Genomic DNA, 18,018 nt, shown 5'->3' with positions numbered 1-18,018 from the left:
ATATATTTTTGTGCAAAAATCCATCAGATATATATTTAAATATCTCTTTAAGAATAAATAGCACATACTATGCTATGTGCAGAACATTGGATTATGAAATATGCAATAATATCTTCTTATTTTGCGCTCTTAAAAACAATATGATCGTGATTGCGTGATTGTGGGTGTTTTTCTCAACTTTTTCGGCTCCATTGAAGCTTATGTGGAATGCGATTTTGCGTTTGCGACTTTTTAAAGTCCATTTGTTACTACGACTTTGCGAAAGCAAGAGCGCAAACTTTTTACTTTCCACTCATAATACAAGCGCATATCCACTCGTAATCTAGCATATAGTGTATAAAATGTATCATGGTAATTCAAAAAGAGATGAACAGTTACAAAAAATACCAAATAAATCATTCCTTAATGCACTGCATTATCCGCTGTTTTAATGCTACATGGTTATTTCTTCAGCACTCTAGAAACTGAACATTGTTTCTACCCAATGAGGCCTATCTATCAAGCTACGAATGGAGCTTGAAGGGCCGTGTTTCTGGCGACTCGCCAGAAACAGCAGCTATAAAGCAGCGGTCTAAAGAGCTCTGAGCAGGCGGACAGACAACGGCGCAATTCAACCCGATCGAGTACGATCTGGTTGATTGACACCTCCCTGCTAGCGGCCCATTGGCCGCGAGTCTGCAGGGGCAGCTCTTGTGAGCTGCTGGTGCAATACTGAATACGGAGAGCGTATTGCTCTCTGCATTCAGCGAGGTCTTGCGGACCTGATCCGCACTGTCAGATCAGGTCCGCAAGACCTTTGTTAAATTGGCCTCTTTGTATTTCTTTTTTTTATATGTGTCATAAAAGGGACATTTAACATCTTTTCCAGAATGTTTCTTGTCCCCCATTACCTATTAAAAATGCTACCAAATGCCTAAACCAGCTGTTTATTTGCAGTATTTGCAGGTTACAGGATTTTACTTTCTGCCCTCTCTAGTGAGTATTGGACAAAGCGTATTCACACAAATGCAGCAGGTGTTTATGTGTACTTGTATAATTGCAGCCACAGAAATTATACATAATATACTTTAAAATTCACATAGAGTTATTAATGGGATTAATTATACAAATATGGGTAATATTTCATATAAGTTGTGACCCTTCACATCTTTTATTTCTCTTCTACTTAGTATTCAACAAGCAAAATCCATTTAAAGGAGAAGTAGAAAATAACTCACAAAAATGAATGTCACTGTGACAACTCATTGCACATATGCACAGCTAAACAGAGATAAGTACAGATCAGCTGACACTGACATATACCAAACCTTACTTAATATCCTTGTAGGTTTATATTATAGAAACTTGTGATTCAATGCACAGCATTCCATTAAAATTTACACATAGGCGATATAAGTAACGTTCCAAGATAACAAGAATAAAGGCTGCCTAAATGTAAATAGGAGGGGTGAGGTGAAAAATCTTCCATTATTGAAAATAACAACCAAAATCTTAACATAATGAAGTTATGCAGAAACTGGATATCAGACCCCTAGTAAAAACATATCTAAGTTAAACATCAAATTCAATTTTTTTATATCATGAACATGAATGAACAGCAGAAAAAAACATGTTAAAATAGTTTGTATGGGGAAGAAATTTAGTAAAAGCTTTTTTAAAATTTAAAGTGAAAATAACAGGAAGTCCAGCTAATACCTAGGCATCTTTTGCTCACTGGTGGATAGTAACAACTCTCACAGTTTATTTATTTAGTATACACTATATGGCCAAAAGTATGTGGACACCAGAGCTATATGAGCTTGTTAGACATCCCATTTATGGGCATCAATATGGATTTGGCCCCCTCTTTGTGGCTATAACAATATAGAGTTGTGGCATTCAGTCAAAAGAGAATTTGTGAGATAAGGCACTGATGTTGGAAAGAAGATATTTCTCAGCATTCCAATTCATCAGGTGTTCAAAGGGTTTGAGGTCAAAGCTTTAAACAGGCCACTTGAGTTCCTCCATACCAAACCATGTCCTCATGGACCTTCTTTGTGCACAAGGGCAGTCATGCTGGAACAGGAAATTTTATGCATCTGTTAGACATGGGTGTAGCTAAAACACCTGCACTTAATAATAATTATCAGGAGTGTCCACATACTTTTGGTTATATATTGTAGGTTTATGTATGTATGTAAATATATATATATATATATATATATATATATATATATTGTCAGGGTTTTTCCCCTGCTTTGTTTGCCATGTGCTGATGGCCGCCATTTTACTCACCTCTCTTGTTGACTCTGGTGCATATTGTGTGATGCTGTTCATTTCCTGTACTTCCTTTTATGGCCAGACTGGTGTACATCATCCGTGTGAGACAGGATGCAGTCTCAGAATTGTGATGTCATCACTTATTATTTAAAGGGCCTCTGTTCAGTATGCTTTGCCCTTGTGTTGTCTCAGACCTGTTTGTGAGAACTCCTGTGTATTACCTGACTGTCTGATGTCACTCCTGGTTCCTGATCCCTGGATTGTTCCTGACTCTGCTGTTCTCCTTGTTCCTCATTCGGCTCGTCTGACTATTCGCTTTGGCTCCTGACTTGGCACGTCTGACTACCAGCTCTGGTTTTGATTCCCAGCTTGTTATTTGACTTGTGGACTTTTTATTATTTTTTGCTATTAATAAAGGTGTGATTATTTTGGCACTTGTCGTCTCAGTCTGATTCCTGGCACCCTGACATTACGCAAGGGCATTGAATCCTGATGGTGCTAATAATCCACCTTTACCTGCCATAATTTCCAGGATGGATGAACAGGATCACCGCTTGGATCAATTTGCACTAGCCCTGCAAACCCTGCTGACTCGCACTGCACATTTGGACCAAAGTATCCCGCAAGTTATGGCTGCTCCTGTTTCTGCTGCTGCACCTAGTCCTACCAGGAGCATGTCCGGTTCTGCACCTCTAACTCAGCGATATGGAGGCGATCCTAATCAGTGCAGAGGGTTTTAGAACCAGGTGGGCATTTACTTTGAGATGTTACCTCAGGCGCTTCCCTCTGACAGAGCTAAGGTGGGATTTCTAATCTCGTTACTCTCTGACACAGCTATTGCCTGGGCTAATCCCTTGTGGGAGACTAATAAATCTGTGATCTCAAATTACCCTGAATTTGTGGCATCCTTTTGAAGGGTATTTGATGTTCTGTCTCGCTCCTCCTCTGCTGCAAAACGACTCATGTCCATTCAGCAAGGTACAAGATCTGTTGCTCAGTATGCCATTGAGTTCCGTACGCTTGCCGCAGAGGTAGGTTGGAACAATGAAGCCCTTGTTTCCCTCTTTGAAGGAGCGCTTGCGGAAGCCTCCTGTTCCGTTGTCTCCTACGTGTTCGTTCCCACCCATGCCTCCCTCTCCTCCCATGCCTCCTGGTCCCGAGTCACCAGGTACTGCTGAGCTGATGCAATTGGGATTCACGCATTTCTCCATGGCGGAGAGGGCCTTTAGGAGGAGGGAGGGGCTCTGCCTCTATTGTGGGTTACAGGGCCACCTTTTGAAGTTTTGTCCTACACGGCCGGGACACGCTCACACCTAAGATCCTGTCGGGGGCAGACCTTGGGTGGTTTATCCTCGTCCCCGGAACCACTAAAGGAGAAAACTTTGGTCACGGTTGTCCTTGAGGTCAATGCATCTGAGACTGGAGTAGGTGCCCTCTTGTCTTGCCTGATGGTTCCTTGCATCTTCTCTAAGAAATTGTCTCCAGCGGAGTGCAATTATGAAATTGGCGACAGGGAATTACTGGCCATAATTTTGGCACTCAAGGAATGGAGGCATCTTCTCGATGGTACTAGCATGCCAGTGCTCATTCTTACTGACCACAAGAATTTAACTTATCTATTTGAAGCAAAACGTTTGTCGCCCCGACAGGCCAGATGGCGCTATTTTTGTCTCAGTTTAATTATGTGGTCTCCTACCTGCCTGGTAGTAAGAATGTTAGGGCTGATGCCCTCTCTGGACAATCTTTGCCTCTGTCCAAGGAGGAGTCTGTACCTACTACAGTTATACCTCCTGGCCATATTTTGGCTACCATACGTACTAATTTGACTTCTCCCTTGGGGGAGGAGATCCTGGCTGCACAAACCAATGCACCTCCTGAGAAACCTAGTGGTAAGTGTTTTGTTCCTGAGAATCTTCGAACTAAACTTTTGCACACTTACCACTATCCTAAAGCCATAGGTCACCCAGGCAAGAACCAAATGATTTCGTCTGTCACTCGACAATTCTGGTGGCCAGGTCTTCGTTCTGATGTTGCTGCATATGTTGCCTCCTGCTCAGTTTGTGCACAGAATAAGACTCCTCGACGTCTTCCTGTGGGTCTTCTTCAACCGATTGCTAATGGTGAGCATCCTTGGACACATCTTTCCATGGACTTCATTGTCGAGCTCCCTGTTTCCAATGGCAATACTGTTATCCTTACGGTGGTTGACCGTTTTTCTAAAATGTCACATTGCATTCCCTTGAAGAAGTTGCCTACCGCTCAGTAGCTTGCTTCAATTTTTGCCCGGGAGGTCTTCTGTTTACATGGGTTACCCAAGGAGATAGTGTCAGACCGGGGTAGCCAGTTTGTCTCCAGATTTTAGCATTCCTTTTGTGCTCAAATGGGGATCCAGCTTTTCTTCTCCTCGGCATATCACCCTCAATCCAATGGGGCTGCGGAACGGTCTAATCAAGCTCTGGAACAGTTCCTCCATTGCTATGTCTTGATAAAGGTAGCTGGGTCTACCTAAACATGTAGAAATTTGCTTACTATTCATCTATATACCCGGGATATTTACTCGTTTTTGCAGGTTCATCCCCATTTCTTAAATACCTGGATATGGGCATATGAATAATTCCTGTATATAATAATCCCTCCCTTCTTTATAGCTCAATCCAGGTTCATTGTTTGTTTGCCTTTTATATTCCTGGTGTGCTTTGTATCCAGTCTGACATCCGACTTTGAAGGAATCAATAGAAACTAATCTGCCACAATTGAGCAAAATACAGTTTTTCTTCAGTCTCAATTGGATCATTATTTACGTAAATACTTTGTCTAAACTTCTAACAAAGAAACTTCTAGTAAGGAATTATCAGCGGTGAGAGACTCTTGAATCTAAACCGTCCAGGACACATGCTCTGACGTCACCACGCTCCTCTGAGCATCCTATGGAACCTGAAACTCTTAACATTACAGAGAAAAGCGAGTTATTAAGCTGTGCACAGCTGAAGATAGAAACATTTTTATCGTAATGTTTCATCGTCAAGGATAAAATCTTTATCTCATAAAAACTCTGCCATAGCGATAAATCAGCCTTTGTTTCTGGACATTGAGTCTATATTATATGCCACTATATGTATATAGCAACCATCTTGCTATATAAAGTATTGTTCCACTATCTTTAACCATTTGTTACTAACGTTTATTGTAGCAATTGCTTTTATGTAATATAGTATATATATATATATATATATATATATATATATATATATTTATAATTGATGCCGGCATTATTTCTTTAATAGTTTTTGCTTGCAACTTGCATTTTAGTTGAAGGAAATTAAAACATCTTTGTCATATCCAATACATGGTCTTTTTAATATTATGAAATATAATATATAGAAATTATTTTAAAATATACTTTTTTTTTTCTTTTTCTTTTTTTTTTTCTTTTTTTCTCACCAAATTTATACCATAAGCCATTGGTTAGTTCCAATCTAGGAGCGCTTTTTGTCCTGCACCCTTTGTTTTTTCTGTCTCAGATCACCCCAATAATTGGTCTGAACTGTTACCTTGGGCAGAGTTTGCTCGTAATAGCGCTATCAATGCTTCCTCCAAGTAATCCCCGTTCATGGCGAATTATGGTTTTCAACCATCCTTGTTGCCCGATTCATTCATGTCTCAGGGTATTCTGGCTTTGGGGGAGCATCTCCGGCACGGTAACTCCGTTCCACGTGGGTGCAGATTCAGGATTGCCTTCATCATTCTATGCAGCGCCAAAAGTTCCAGGCTGATCATAGGCGTCTGCCCGCGCCTTCCTACCAGGTTTGTGAAAGAGTTTGGCTGTCCTCCCGCAACTTGAACCCTTGTGTGCCTTCCAATAAACTGGCTCTCTGTTTTGTTGGTCCTTTTTGAATACTCCGACGGGTCAATCCTGTGGCCTACGCTCTTGACCTTCCTCCTGCAATGCGCATCTCCAATGTTTTTCATGTCTCCCTCTTGAAACCATTGGTTTGTAATCGGTTTACCACTGTGTTGCCTCGTCCCCGTGCTATCTTTGTTGACAACCATGAGCAGTATGAGGTCAGCAGCATTATTCACTCTCGTATGTCCAGGGGTCGTGTACAGTATTTGGTTCACTGGAGGGGCTACGGTCCGGAGGAGCATTCATGGGTTCCCTCCTCTGATGTTCATGCTCCCGCCCTCCTCGGTGCCTTCCATGCCCGTTTCCCCAATAAGTCTTTTGTCCTCCCGCGGGGAGGGGTCGTTTTCCTGCTTTGTTTGCCATGTGCTGCTGGCAGCCATTTTACTCACCTCTCTTGCTGACACTGATGCATACTGTGTGATGCTGCTCATTTCCTGCACTTCCTTTTATGGCCAGACTGGTGTACATCATTCGTGTGAGACAGGATGCAGTCTCAGAATTGTGATGTCATCACTTATTATTTAAAGGGCCTCTGTTCAGTATGCTTTGCCCTTGCATTGTCTCAGACCTGTTTGTGAGAGCTCCTGTGTATTACCTGGCTGTCTGATGTCCCTCCTGGTTACTGATCCCTGGCTTGTTCTTGACTCTGCTGTTCTCCTTGTTCCTGATTCCGGCTCGTCTGACTACTCGCTTTGGCTCCTGATTCCGCTCGTCTGACTATTCGCTTTGGCTCCTGATTCCTGACTCGTCTGACTACCAGCTCTGGTTTTGATTCCCAGCTTGTTATTTGACTTGTGGATATATATATACTAATTAATGACAAGAGAAAACTTATTATTCTATAAATTGGTTGCGTCTTTTATACATTGCTTTTGTAATGAGATAAGGATTTTCTTGAATATTTTACATTTTTGTTTAAGAAACTGCTGACCAAGTGACATTGTGCCAGTGTGCACAGCTTCTGTTTGAAAGTGATAACAGCTTAACCCTAATTGATAGTGACTACCATTTTCTTGGGATTGAGATGCAAATTAATGTTTATGTAGAAAAATGATAAAAGTTTTATCATTCTAACACTAAACTTCTAATTTTCTAAATAAACAATGATTTCAGCAATATTGTATCCACAAAGGAACAATAGCCAGGGTTGGCTCTCATCTTTTAAAAGTACACATCTCTTTGTCAAGAAAGGTATATGATTATGTGCGTTTCAAATTAAAGGACTGTGTTTAATATAAAAAAAAAAAAATCACTAGAGAGTCATTTTACATCTTACTGTACTACAGCATTTTATACTCTGCACTGCTTTTCAATATCTTGTAATTCTGTTGATTTTTACAATGCCATGCTTAATTGCTTATATGTGTTTGCCTGTCTATGTATCTGTCTATCTATCTATATATCATTCTATCTATCATCTATCTATCTATCATCTATCTATCATCTATCTAATATCTATCTATCTATCTATCTATCTATCTATGTAATATCTATCTAGCTATTTATCTATCTAATCTATCTGTCTATTATCTATATTTATATCTAATATGTCTGTCTATCAATTATCTATCTATCTACTCTATCTAATTTTTATGTTCTTATTTCTGACAATATGATAAACACATTTTTTTCTGCAAATGTAGTAAACATATTTCTAAAACAATAAAATTTGGATTTTTACATTTACATTTTTTAAACTAGCATTTAGTATTCAAAAATGAACTTTGATTTTACCTTTGAGTAGGAAGTATTCTAGTTCTCCTCCACTACTTGTATCTCTGTGGACAGCATGTAATCTGTATACGTATGAACCAGCAGCAGCCCACGGGGACACCACAGCTAAATAAGGAGATGGATCCATAGCCCAAGATGGAGATTCCCCATTGATATCCATAACTGTGAGTTCTACGTGTACAATGTACGAGTAATTTCCTGGGAGGAAAGAGGAATCTTTATTTATGAGGGAAAATAAATCAATCAAATAATAATTGGATTTTCAAAAATTTACAGTTATTATATTGATGCACAAATGGATCTGAAAAAAAAACATTAACAGGTTATTCTATAAGATTATACACTAAGCATGAAATTAAAGTGGCGAGTTTTTAATTTTTTGTTTTTATTTCGCTTGAACGCTAACTGCGCTTAAAGTAAAAAATTACTACAGCTGGATTAAAACGTGTATTACAAGTTGAAAGTAAAGAGTTAGGACGCGAGCGAAAGACTCAGGCGCACTAACTTCAGAACTTTGGATATTGCCACCACTCTAAGCCTTATTAGTTAATGCTCAGGCACTAACCCTACCCTGCGCTAGATCAACTGCGCTAAAGCCGAAGGTGTGTTAGAATTCCTATATTGATTATTGTTTTGTAAATATATATATCTATACCTACATATATATATGATATATGAATGTATACAGCGATAGATAGATAGATAGATAGATAGATGATAGATAGATAGATAGATAGATAGAGAGATAGATTTCAAAAAAAATCTGCACTCACTGGATTTAATTCACTTTAAATCCAGTAAGTGCAGATTTTTTTTAAATTTATATTGTTGCCACTCTGGCACCCTGGTATATTGGACATTTGTTTGTGAGAGTGCATTTGTTATATATGTATAAATAGATAGATATTTTATATGCAGATAATTATTTAAAAATAAAAATAACTTTTTTTTTTATAAGTGAAGAACATAGGAATTTCCAGTATTTTTATTTAATAAACATTAAAACATGTTACAAATTAATATAAAGTATATTTCACATTTAAGGGTGTTTGACTGGGACGGGCTGTATATATATATAGATATATATATGTATGTGTGTGTATAAAAGTGTAATACTTTATTTCAATGTGTTTTTAATAAATTAAAATATTTTTTAACCCTTACACTTTACTTCAGGTCTCAAGTAGCCCTAAATATTCTAGAACAGTTTTGACTTTCGCTCGAGCGTAACCTAGAATTTTCAACTTGTAATATGATCGATATTTAGTGCGGTCACGCTATCCATTGAAAATATAGGTTGCGCTAGAATTACCTTTCCCGCTCTGACCCTTTATGTTGCATCTATGTTGCACTTTCACAGATCTGTGATGTTACTGGGTTTTTGACAGCTTAGCTCACATAATAGAGAGTGGAAGTAAAGATGTGCAGCCAATGAAATTGTTGTTTTGTATTCGTTCCCGTAATATTTGGTGGCTGCCGCTGCACTATTTTGTATTCCTTTCCTTTTCCGAAACAAATACTGAATTTTAGTTATATATTAACATTTGAAAAGTTCACCTGTAGCTAAAATAGTTACCTTAATGTGCCCTGGAGAGCGAGCTAAACCAATCCTCTTCTTGCCGGAGCCTAAACTCCAGCCGCGCTAACAACAGGCTTAACGCTCTATGTTCCTGGCAAGGAGAGGATCAGGTTAGAGCGGTCTCCAGAGCTCATTGAGTTAAATATTAACCACTAACTTACATCAGTATTTATTCTTTGTGCATTTATTCGGATTTTAATTTTTTTAAAACACAAATGAAAAGCCGATTTTCTTCATGAATGCACATTCGCTTCACTAACTGATAATTGTAAGGTGCTAAAGATCAATAGCATAGGGAGTAGTAACCTGCTACTGTAGTTGAACCCAGCAGTTTAAAGTCAGTTGCTTAGCCATTGGCCTTCCTGAATACAGTAAGGAGCCTTCCCCGTACATCCTCATGTTATGTGAACATATTATCTGCAAAATCAGCCTCCTATACCATTTCCTCTATCAAAGAAGCTGACATAGAGCTGGTAATATGATATATTTAGCTACACTTAAATATATGTACTGTCAATATGTGATCCATGGACATTATTAACAAGGACTGATAGCATAAGCTGTTTCATTATCTTACATATTGATTCATCCTGATCCAGGAATGCATTCATTATTCTGTACCATTGTTACATGTATCAACTTCACACCTGTTAATTAAATAGCTTTTGTGGACATCAAGATAACATAGAGCAATATTAGAATATTTTAAAATATCTGAGTAAAAACATAACATTTATACATAACATAAGGGGCTGACAGAGGGACAAGCGCTCTATGGTTTGATGTGGGTTTGGTGCATACATAGGTACTGCAGGGTCTGGGGTCTGGTCTGATGTTTCTACTTTTTATTAGTATTGTTATTATTAATATTAGTAGTAGTTGTAGTAGTAGTAATATTAATAACAAGAATAATAAGATTAAGGATAATAAGAATTATAAATATTCATTCATTAGCAAACCTGACTCCAAACATCAAGCTTGCAATATTTCACTTTCTAATATTTTTTCTGCACACCACTAATAAAATGAAACTGACCTATATTTAGGATTTTTATGGAACTTTAATTAAATATATTTTAGGGTTATGAGCACCTTTACCATATATTTAAGTTATGTGTAAACATTTTCAGACAAATGTAAAAAAAAACAATCTTTTCCATATTCTTTGCATTAGCCCAAAACCAATAAACAAATGTCTCTTTAAAGAAAAACAAATAAACCAAATGCATGTACGTAAAAAATTAGTAGATTTGTTACTATTGCTAAAAGCGTTACTCTTAAAGGTGTGAAAGACTTGAATAAGTTACCATTTACCAGGAGCAGAAATGTATTACTGCTGGGAGCTAGCTGCTGATTGGTGACTGCACATATATATCTCTTGTTATTGGCTCACTGATGTGTTCAACTAGCTCCCAGGGATGCGTTGCTGCTCCTTCAACCAAAGATGCAAAGAGAATTAAGCAAATTTTATAATATAAGAAAATTGGAAAGTTGTTTAAAATTTTATGTTCTGCTTGAATCATAGAAGACATAATGTGTGCTTCATATCCCTTTAAGTTTAAGCTGCTGTCTAGCTGGTCTGAAGTTGCGTCCCATGGATTCCGAATGACCCTTTAACAAATATTACACACACAGACAATTCAGGACTAGAACAAACCAATAGCATAAAAGAGAAGCAAGTATTTCTCCAGCTTCATCTGCATAGATGAGTCACATGAGTGGTAGTGAGCTGAAAATACAGACAGGTGGAAAAGAGTCAAGCAACCATGTGTAGCGCACAGGCAGCTAAGTGTATGCAGCATCAATTAACGTGAAATACATGGCTTCTATGTTTTAGACACAAACATTATACAGCTTAGTAAAGACAGTGGTCTCATACATAGCACCTGCAACCTCCTTGTGGCACTTAAATGGAGAGTAAACACGTTGAGATTGTTTTATAAAATGCTTAATTATGCATAATAAAATAACTTTGCAATATACTTTTATTACTTATTTTGTCCCATAATTTAAGTCTGAAAATAGTTTATTTTCCAGTCCTTAAAAGTACACACAGCAGACTTCACAAGCCACAGTTGTGTTATCATTTCTGATGAAGCCAAACAAGGAAAATGTGTTAACACCATGACAACAGGGATGGGCGAATGTGCTGAACAATACATTAGGTGGAACGAATAGTCCTGTGGACATTCGTTTTAGACAAACAATTGTTGACAAGGACAAAAAAAAATTAAAATTCATTAAACTAATGTTTTTTCAGATTTTCAAATGTTACTTTTATTTTCGAATGTTTATAATAGACAGAATATCCACATTTGAAATTTTAAATGTAACATTCAATTTAACAAACACTATTTAGAAGTGCAATAGTTCATGCGGTAGGGAATTTAGTAAACTGATACATAATAGATACAAATATATTGATTTAATTTATTTCTATTTTGAATATTGCATAATTTGAATATTAAATTTAAAGAAAGCATTAGAAATTCTACCTATAATATAATCACGTTTGTAGCGCGTCCGTCGCTGTTGTTAGTTGTGCATGCAGCCAAAAGAATGCAAATGAAGCATTTAACCAAAAAACTTAACTGCCCGCAGAAGATATAAACCAAAAAACGAACAGCTGAAAACTAAGTATTAAAAAAAAAAACGCCCGCACAAAGCATTTAACCAAAAAAACCTAACCGCCCGCACAAAATAATAACAAAAAACATCTAATCGCCCTCACAAAGTATTAACGAAAAACGCCTAACCGCCCTCACAAAGTATTAACGAAAAACACCTAACCGCCCGAACAAAGTATTAACGAAAAACACCTAACTGTCTGCACAAAATATTAACAAAAAACACCTAACCACCCGCACGAAGTATTAAAAACAAAAAAAACTAACCGCCCGCAAGAAATATTAACAAACACCTAATGCAAAATGTACCTCTAAACCCGCCAACCCCCACGCCACATCGCAAAATAATAAACCCCTAATCCGCAAATGAAAATATTAACCCTTAAACCGCCAAACCCCAACAACACAAACTACCTAATTACACTATTAACCCCTAAACCTCCAAAACCTCCAAAACACCAACTACCTAATTACAATATTAACCCCTAAACCGCAAACCCCCCACAACGCAAAAAAAGTCCCCTAACCTAAAACCCCATGAATTAACCCCAATTATTTTACAAGATTTAAGATTAAATTTAAAAAAAACTAATTACAAAAATTAAAAAAAATCTAACATTACAAAAAACAAACACTAAAATTACAAAAAATAAAAAAAATCTAAAATTACAGAAAAAAAATATAACGTAATTATCCAAAATATATTTTTTTTAAACCTAAACTGATACCCCTATAAAAAAGCCCCCCAAAAATAAAAACACCCCCTAATCTAACACTAAACTACCAAGGCTTTTTGTAGGGCATTGCCCTAAACAGCTTAAACAGCTCTTTTACCTAAAAGAAATTACAAAGTACCCCCTAAGGGGGTGTTTTTATTTTTGGGGGGATATTTTTATAGGGGTATTAGATTAGGTTTAATTTTTTTTATTTTTAATAATTTCGCTTATTTTTTACAGTAATTTTAAATAGACAGGCTTATCACCTAGTTAGAAATATAATGATTCATTTTTTTCTAATTTGAATATTACATTTAAAGATAGCATTAGAAATACTATTATACTAAACAAATAATAAAATGTTGTACAAACATTCAAAATTTTGAACTGACCAAAGGAATGTTTTTAAAATTCTTTCATTGAATGTTGCAAAACATTCGCATATCCCTACATGACAGTGGCAAGCCCTGTCTTCTCCAGATGCAAGTCCATATTAGCTTCTTCAAACAAGGAAAGTGGTGAGCAGTGTTTTACCATTGAAAAGCAATGGTAGCAAACAAGGTATTAATCTGTTCTAATAATGTTCTGACTGATAAGTTAATCTATTGGAAGACTAAAATTTTTTTTATAATTAGAGGGTGTTTATTGCCCCTTACACAATCCTCAGCTAACAGTTGGTTACTCTGCCCTTTTTGGGATTGTAAGCAATTCATCATTCCAGAAAATAAGATATGGCATGTTAATTACATTTTATGTGCATGTGATATTACAATATTAAATTGTCTTTAAAAATATTTAACTGAAACAATGAGAATATAAAAGAATATCTGTTACTAATAATGGTGGCAAAAACCTTTATAAGTAATCTAGTAGACAAAGACTGCAAATTTTTATTGCATTGCGTAAAATGCAAAACTATATTAGCATTTTTAGATTTATGTAATAATTCTGTAGGGCCTTCGGAATATAGATGAATATTTCTGAAAGTGACAGTGTTACCCACTGAACAAGCTACAGATAATTACATACATTGTACTAGACATGTTTTGAATGTCACTATATATTATTTTTTTAGCAGAATGTATTCATTCCTTTCTAACACTGCCTAGATTTATCACTTTGTTAACTGTTACAATAATTAAGAAGTAACAATACTTCTCTCTACAAGGATATACTTACAGCCAATGTACTTTTGAAATGTATGTGTAAAAAAAAAAGAAGAAAGATAATAACATAGCAACCAAAATGTTGCACAATGCAATTAATCAATTTCATAAAGCATCATAAAACTCTTCCTGTGGTAAAATGATTTCAAAATACTGATTTATATTTGGGTGTCACATTCCCCAGCATCTGGTATTACTGGAAATTTGGATTGATGAAGAAAAGATCCATATCGACAAACACACAGTAGAGTGGCTATAAAAAGTCTACAGCCCTGGGGGGAACTTCCAGGCGGCTGCCATGATAGGTCACAAAAATGCTGCTCCAGACCTTAGAAGTAATCTGTACAAAATCCAATTTCTAACACGCCATCAGGTGCTGATTTCCACTATATACTGTGCAGCAGAGAAAGCTCTTTTAAAAGATGCTACTCTTTCCACGTTCGGTGTCAGTGTCACCCTTCCGGAAATTTGAAGAGTTTGCGGCCTACTAATTAACCCCCGGGCAGAGCACCTTTGCATCTCCGTCGTTATGTAGTGCTCTCTTGCAAGACAATGCAGAAACTTTATCACATAAGCTACATATTTTACTATCTACAATCATTTAGCAACATGTGTGACCTAACTTTATGGGTGAGGGTGAGAAGTCTACCTTGTAAACAGAATGGGTAGTGGAGGAAAATCAGTTGGCTAACCACCCTACAATACAGGAGAGTGCTGGGGACGAATACAAGAGGGAGTTAAGCGAGCCAACAGGAGAACTGATGTTTTCTGCCCAAAAGTCACCAGTGCTTAGCACACACATTAGATTACTCACAACATTTACGTTGATGGATTGAGATCCGGTGAAGATGCAGGTCAGAAAATGGCAAACTTCGACCCTTTGCTCCAGCTATGCGTCTGAGTCATTGGGGCATATTTATCAATGTGCTAGCGGACATGATACGAAGTAGCGTATCATGTCCACCACACATCGATAAATGCCAACTCATTGCACCAGCAATTCGATTGGGGGGGATTTCTGCCCGCAGCCTCAGAGCAGGCGGACAAGTTATGGAGCAGCAGGGCATCTAGCTCCATACGGAGCTTGATAAATATGCCCCAATGCTAGTTCTCAAGGCACTTCACTAATATCTGGGTCCTTGTAGAGATGTTATCTATATCTCACACTAATGTCAGTTATTGGACAGTATGAATGACATAAGCTGGAATTTTTTATTAGAAAATAATTTCAATTTATTGTTCTTTTACAGGTTGAGTCACATTTTTTATCACAAACAGCAAAGTTTAATGAACAGCAAATCTAAGCGCTACTGTTATTATTGTTATAGCTATTTTAAACTCTTTTTGAAGGTGGGTGGGCTTGTAAACAGGGGACATAATGTATTTTATAACATGCCCACGTTAGACTTTTGAGCAAGAGATTTGATACGGTTTGTACTATAATACTAATTTCTTTTTCTTATAAACCACTCCATATAGTATTAATAACTCTTCTAGGCCCAAAAGTTGTCCGAAGGCATGTTAGAATTCCTTCCATCACTTTTTTTGAATGTGTAAAGGTACAAGAGAGGCCTTTAAACCAATGGATGGATGTTTTACCTTAAAAAAGAGGTTTCAGATATAATTGCATAATTTTTATTTTGTAGACAAGCTTGTAAACTAATGATATTATGGTTGCCTTGTTCTGAAAATTTTCCATGAGATTGTATTTAGCATGTCATAGCAAAATTCCTCAGTAACAATTGTCTAAATATCTCAATAAAAGATTATTAAATATAAAAAGTCTACATACCCTTATGAAATTGCAGTGTTTTGAAATGTAAAGACAGAAATAACAACAATGTAAATGTTAAGACTTTTTCCATCTGTAATGTGATCTTCTAACAAACAAAAATCAAGAGAAAAAAACCCAAAAAGTTACTTATTAGGAATATTTTAAATAAAAAAAACACCCTGATTGCATAAGTTTGCAAACCCCACCCAACAAATAGTTTGTGGAAGAACCATATGCAATTATTACAGGAACAAGTCTTTGTGAAAAAGTCTCTATTAACTTTGCACATCTAGAATTTGGGATTTTATCTCACTCTTCTTTACAAAAAAGTTCAAGTTCCTTCAAATTGTGAGGGTATCTGTATCGGTATCCTGTGTACAGCTCTCTTTAGGTAATTCCACAGGTTTTCAATTGGATTGAGGTCTTGGCTCTGGCTGGGCCATTCCAAGACTTTGATTTTCCTTTTATAAAGTCATGCCTTGGTCGACTTTGATGCGCTCTATTGAACATTGTCATGTTAGAATGTGAAATTCCTCTTCATTTTCAACTTTCTGGCAGAGGCCAGCAGGATTTGTGCCATAATATTTTGATATTTCGAGCTATTCATCATTCCATCTATCTTGACAAGAGCCCCTCACCCACCTGAAGAGAAGCATCCCCAACCCAACGCATGATGCTACCACCATCTTGTTTCAAAGTCTGTATTTTGTTCCTTGGATAATGAGCTTTATTGGCTTTGCTACAAACATATCATTTGCCATTTAGGCCAAAAATTTCAAACGTTGTCTTGTCAGACCATAGCACATTTTACCACATGATTTGATGTGATTGAATGAATCTTTTGGCATAATTTAGTTGGGCTTGGATTTTCATTTTTGTAAGGAAGAGTTTTGTATCTTACCACCTACCCCATAGCCCAGACATGTAGATTATGAGAGATGGTGGTCACATGCAATGAGTACCTGACAGAAATTCCTGTAGCTTCTACGGTGTTGCTGTTGGCCTCTTGTTAGCCTTCTCCTGCTCCTCTTATTAACTCTGGAGGATTGCCCTGATCTTTGCAATGTCTCTGTGGTGTCCCATTTTCTGCATTTATTAATGATGGTTTTGACAGTGCTCCATGGTTTATCCAATGCCTTCAATATTCTTTTATACCCAACTCGTGATTAAATTTCAACAATTAGCTCTCGCAGTTTCTTTGGCAATTCTTTGCGGACCATGGCTCTTCCAGTAGAATGCAACCCCAAACATTTAAGCAAATAGCAAATAGCAACAGCTTACTTTAATCTGGGTTTAGTCAGAATAACTTTAATTGATGGCTGGTGTTTGTTATTTACCTACAGACATACGCCTAGATTACGAGTTCTGCGTTAGCTTTAAAAAGCAGTGTTAAGGGGTCCTAACGCTGCTTTTTAACACCCACTGGTATTACGAGTATGGCAGGTACAGGTGTACCACTCACTTTTTTCCATGACTTTTCCATACCGCAAATCCCCTTATGTCAATTGCGTATCCTATCTTTTTAATGGGATTTGCCTAACGCTGGTATTGCAAGTCTTGGAAGAAGTGAGCGGTACAGACTCTACCTCCAAAACTCCTACCGCATATAAAAGTCAGTAGTTAAGAGTTTTATGGGCTAACGCTGGAACATAAAGCTCTTAACTACAGTGCTAAAAAGTACACTAACACCCATAAACTACCTAATAACCCCTAAACAGAGGCCCCCCCACATCGCAAACACTAAAAAAAAATTTTTAACCCCTAATCTGCCGACCGGACACCGCCGCCACCTACATTATACCTATGAACCCCTAATCTGCTGCCCCTAACATCGCCGACACCTACATTATATTTATTAACACCTAATCTGCCCCCCCAATGTCGCCACCACCTACCTACATTTATTAACCTCTAATCTGCCGACCGGACATCGCCGCCACTATAATAAATGTATTAACCCCTAAACCGCCGCACTCCCGCCTCGCAAACACTAAAATAAATTTTATTAACCCCTAATCTGCCGTCCCTAACATCGCCGCCACCTACCTACAATTATTAACCCCTAATCTGCCGCCCCCAATGTCGCCGCTACTATAATAAAGTTATTAACCCCTAAACCTAAGTCTAACCCTAACACCCCCCTAAGTTAAATATAATTAAATAAATTATCCCTATTTAAAAATAAATACCTATAAAATAAACCATAAAATAGCTACAATATAACTAATAGTTACATTGTAGCTATTTTAGGATTTATAT

At 37.2% G+C, this 18,018-nt stretch overlaps 1 protein-coding gene across 1 annotated transcript in view; it reads right to left on the bottom strand.

Annotated features, from left to right (window-relative positions):
• LOC128664432 (neural-cadherin-like) overlaps positions 1-18,018 on the bottom strand; it is a 183,018-nt gene that overhangs the window by 144,852 nt on the left and 20,148 nt on the right. The window contains exon 2 of the mRNA XM_053719265.1: positions 7,898-8,095. Within this exon, the coding sequence (XP_053575240.1) occupies positions 7,898-8,095 (198 nt within the window). The remainder of the gene's footprint in view (positions 1-7,897; positions 8,096-18,018) is intronic.

This window comes from Bombina bombina, chromosome 1, assembly GCF_027579735.1.
Source record: "Bombina bombina isolate aBomBom1 chromosome 1, aBomBom1.pri, whole genome shotgun sequence".
In the NCBI taxonomy this organism is placed as follows: Eukaryota; Metazoa; Chordata; class Amphibia; order Anura; family Bombinatoridae; genus Bombina; species Bombina bombina.
Note: the sequence above shows the minus strand (reverse complement) of the source record. Positions and strands in the feature narration are given on the sequence as shown.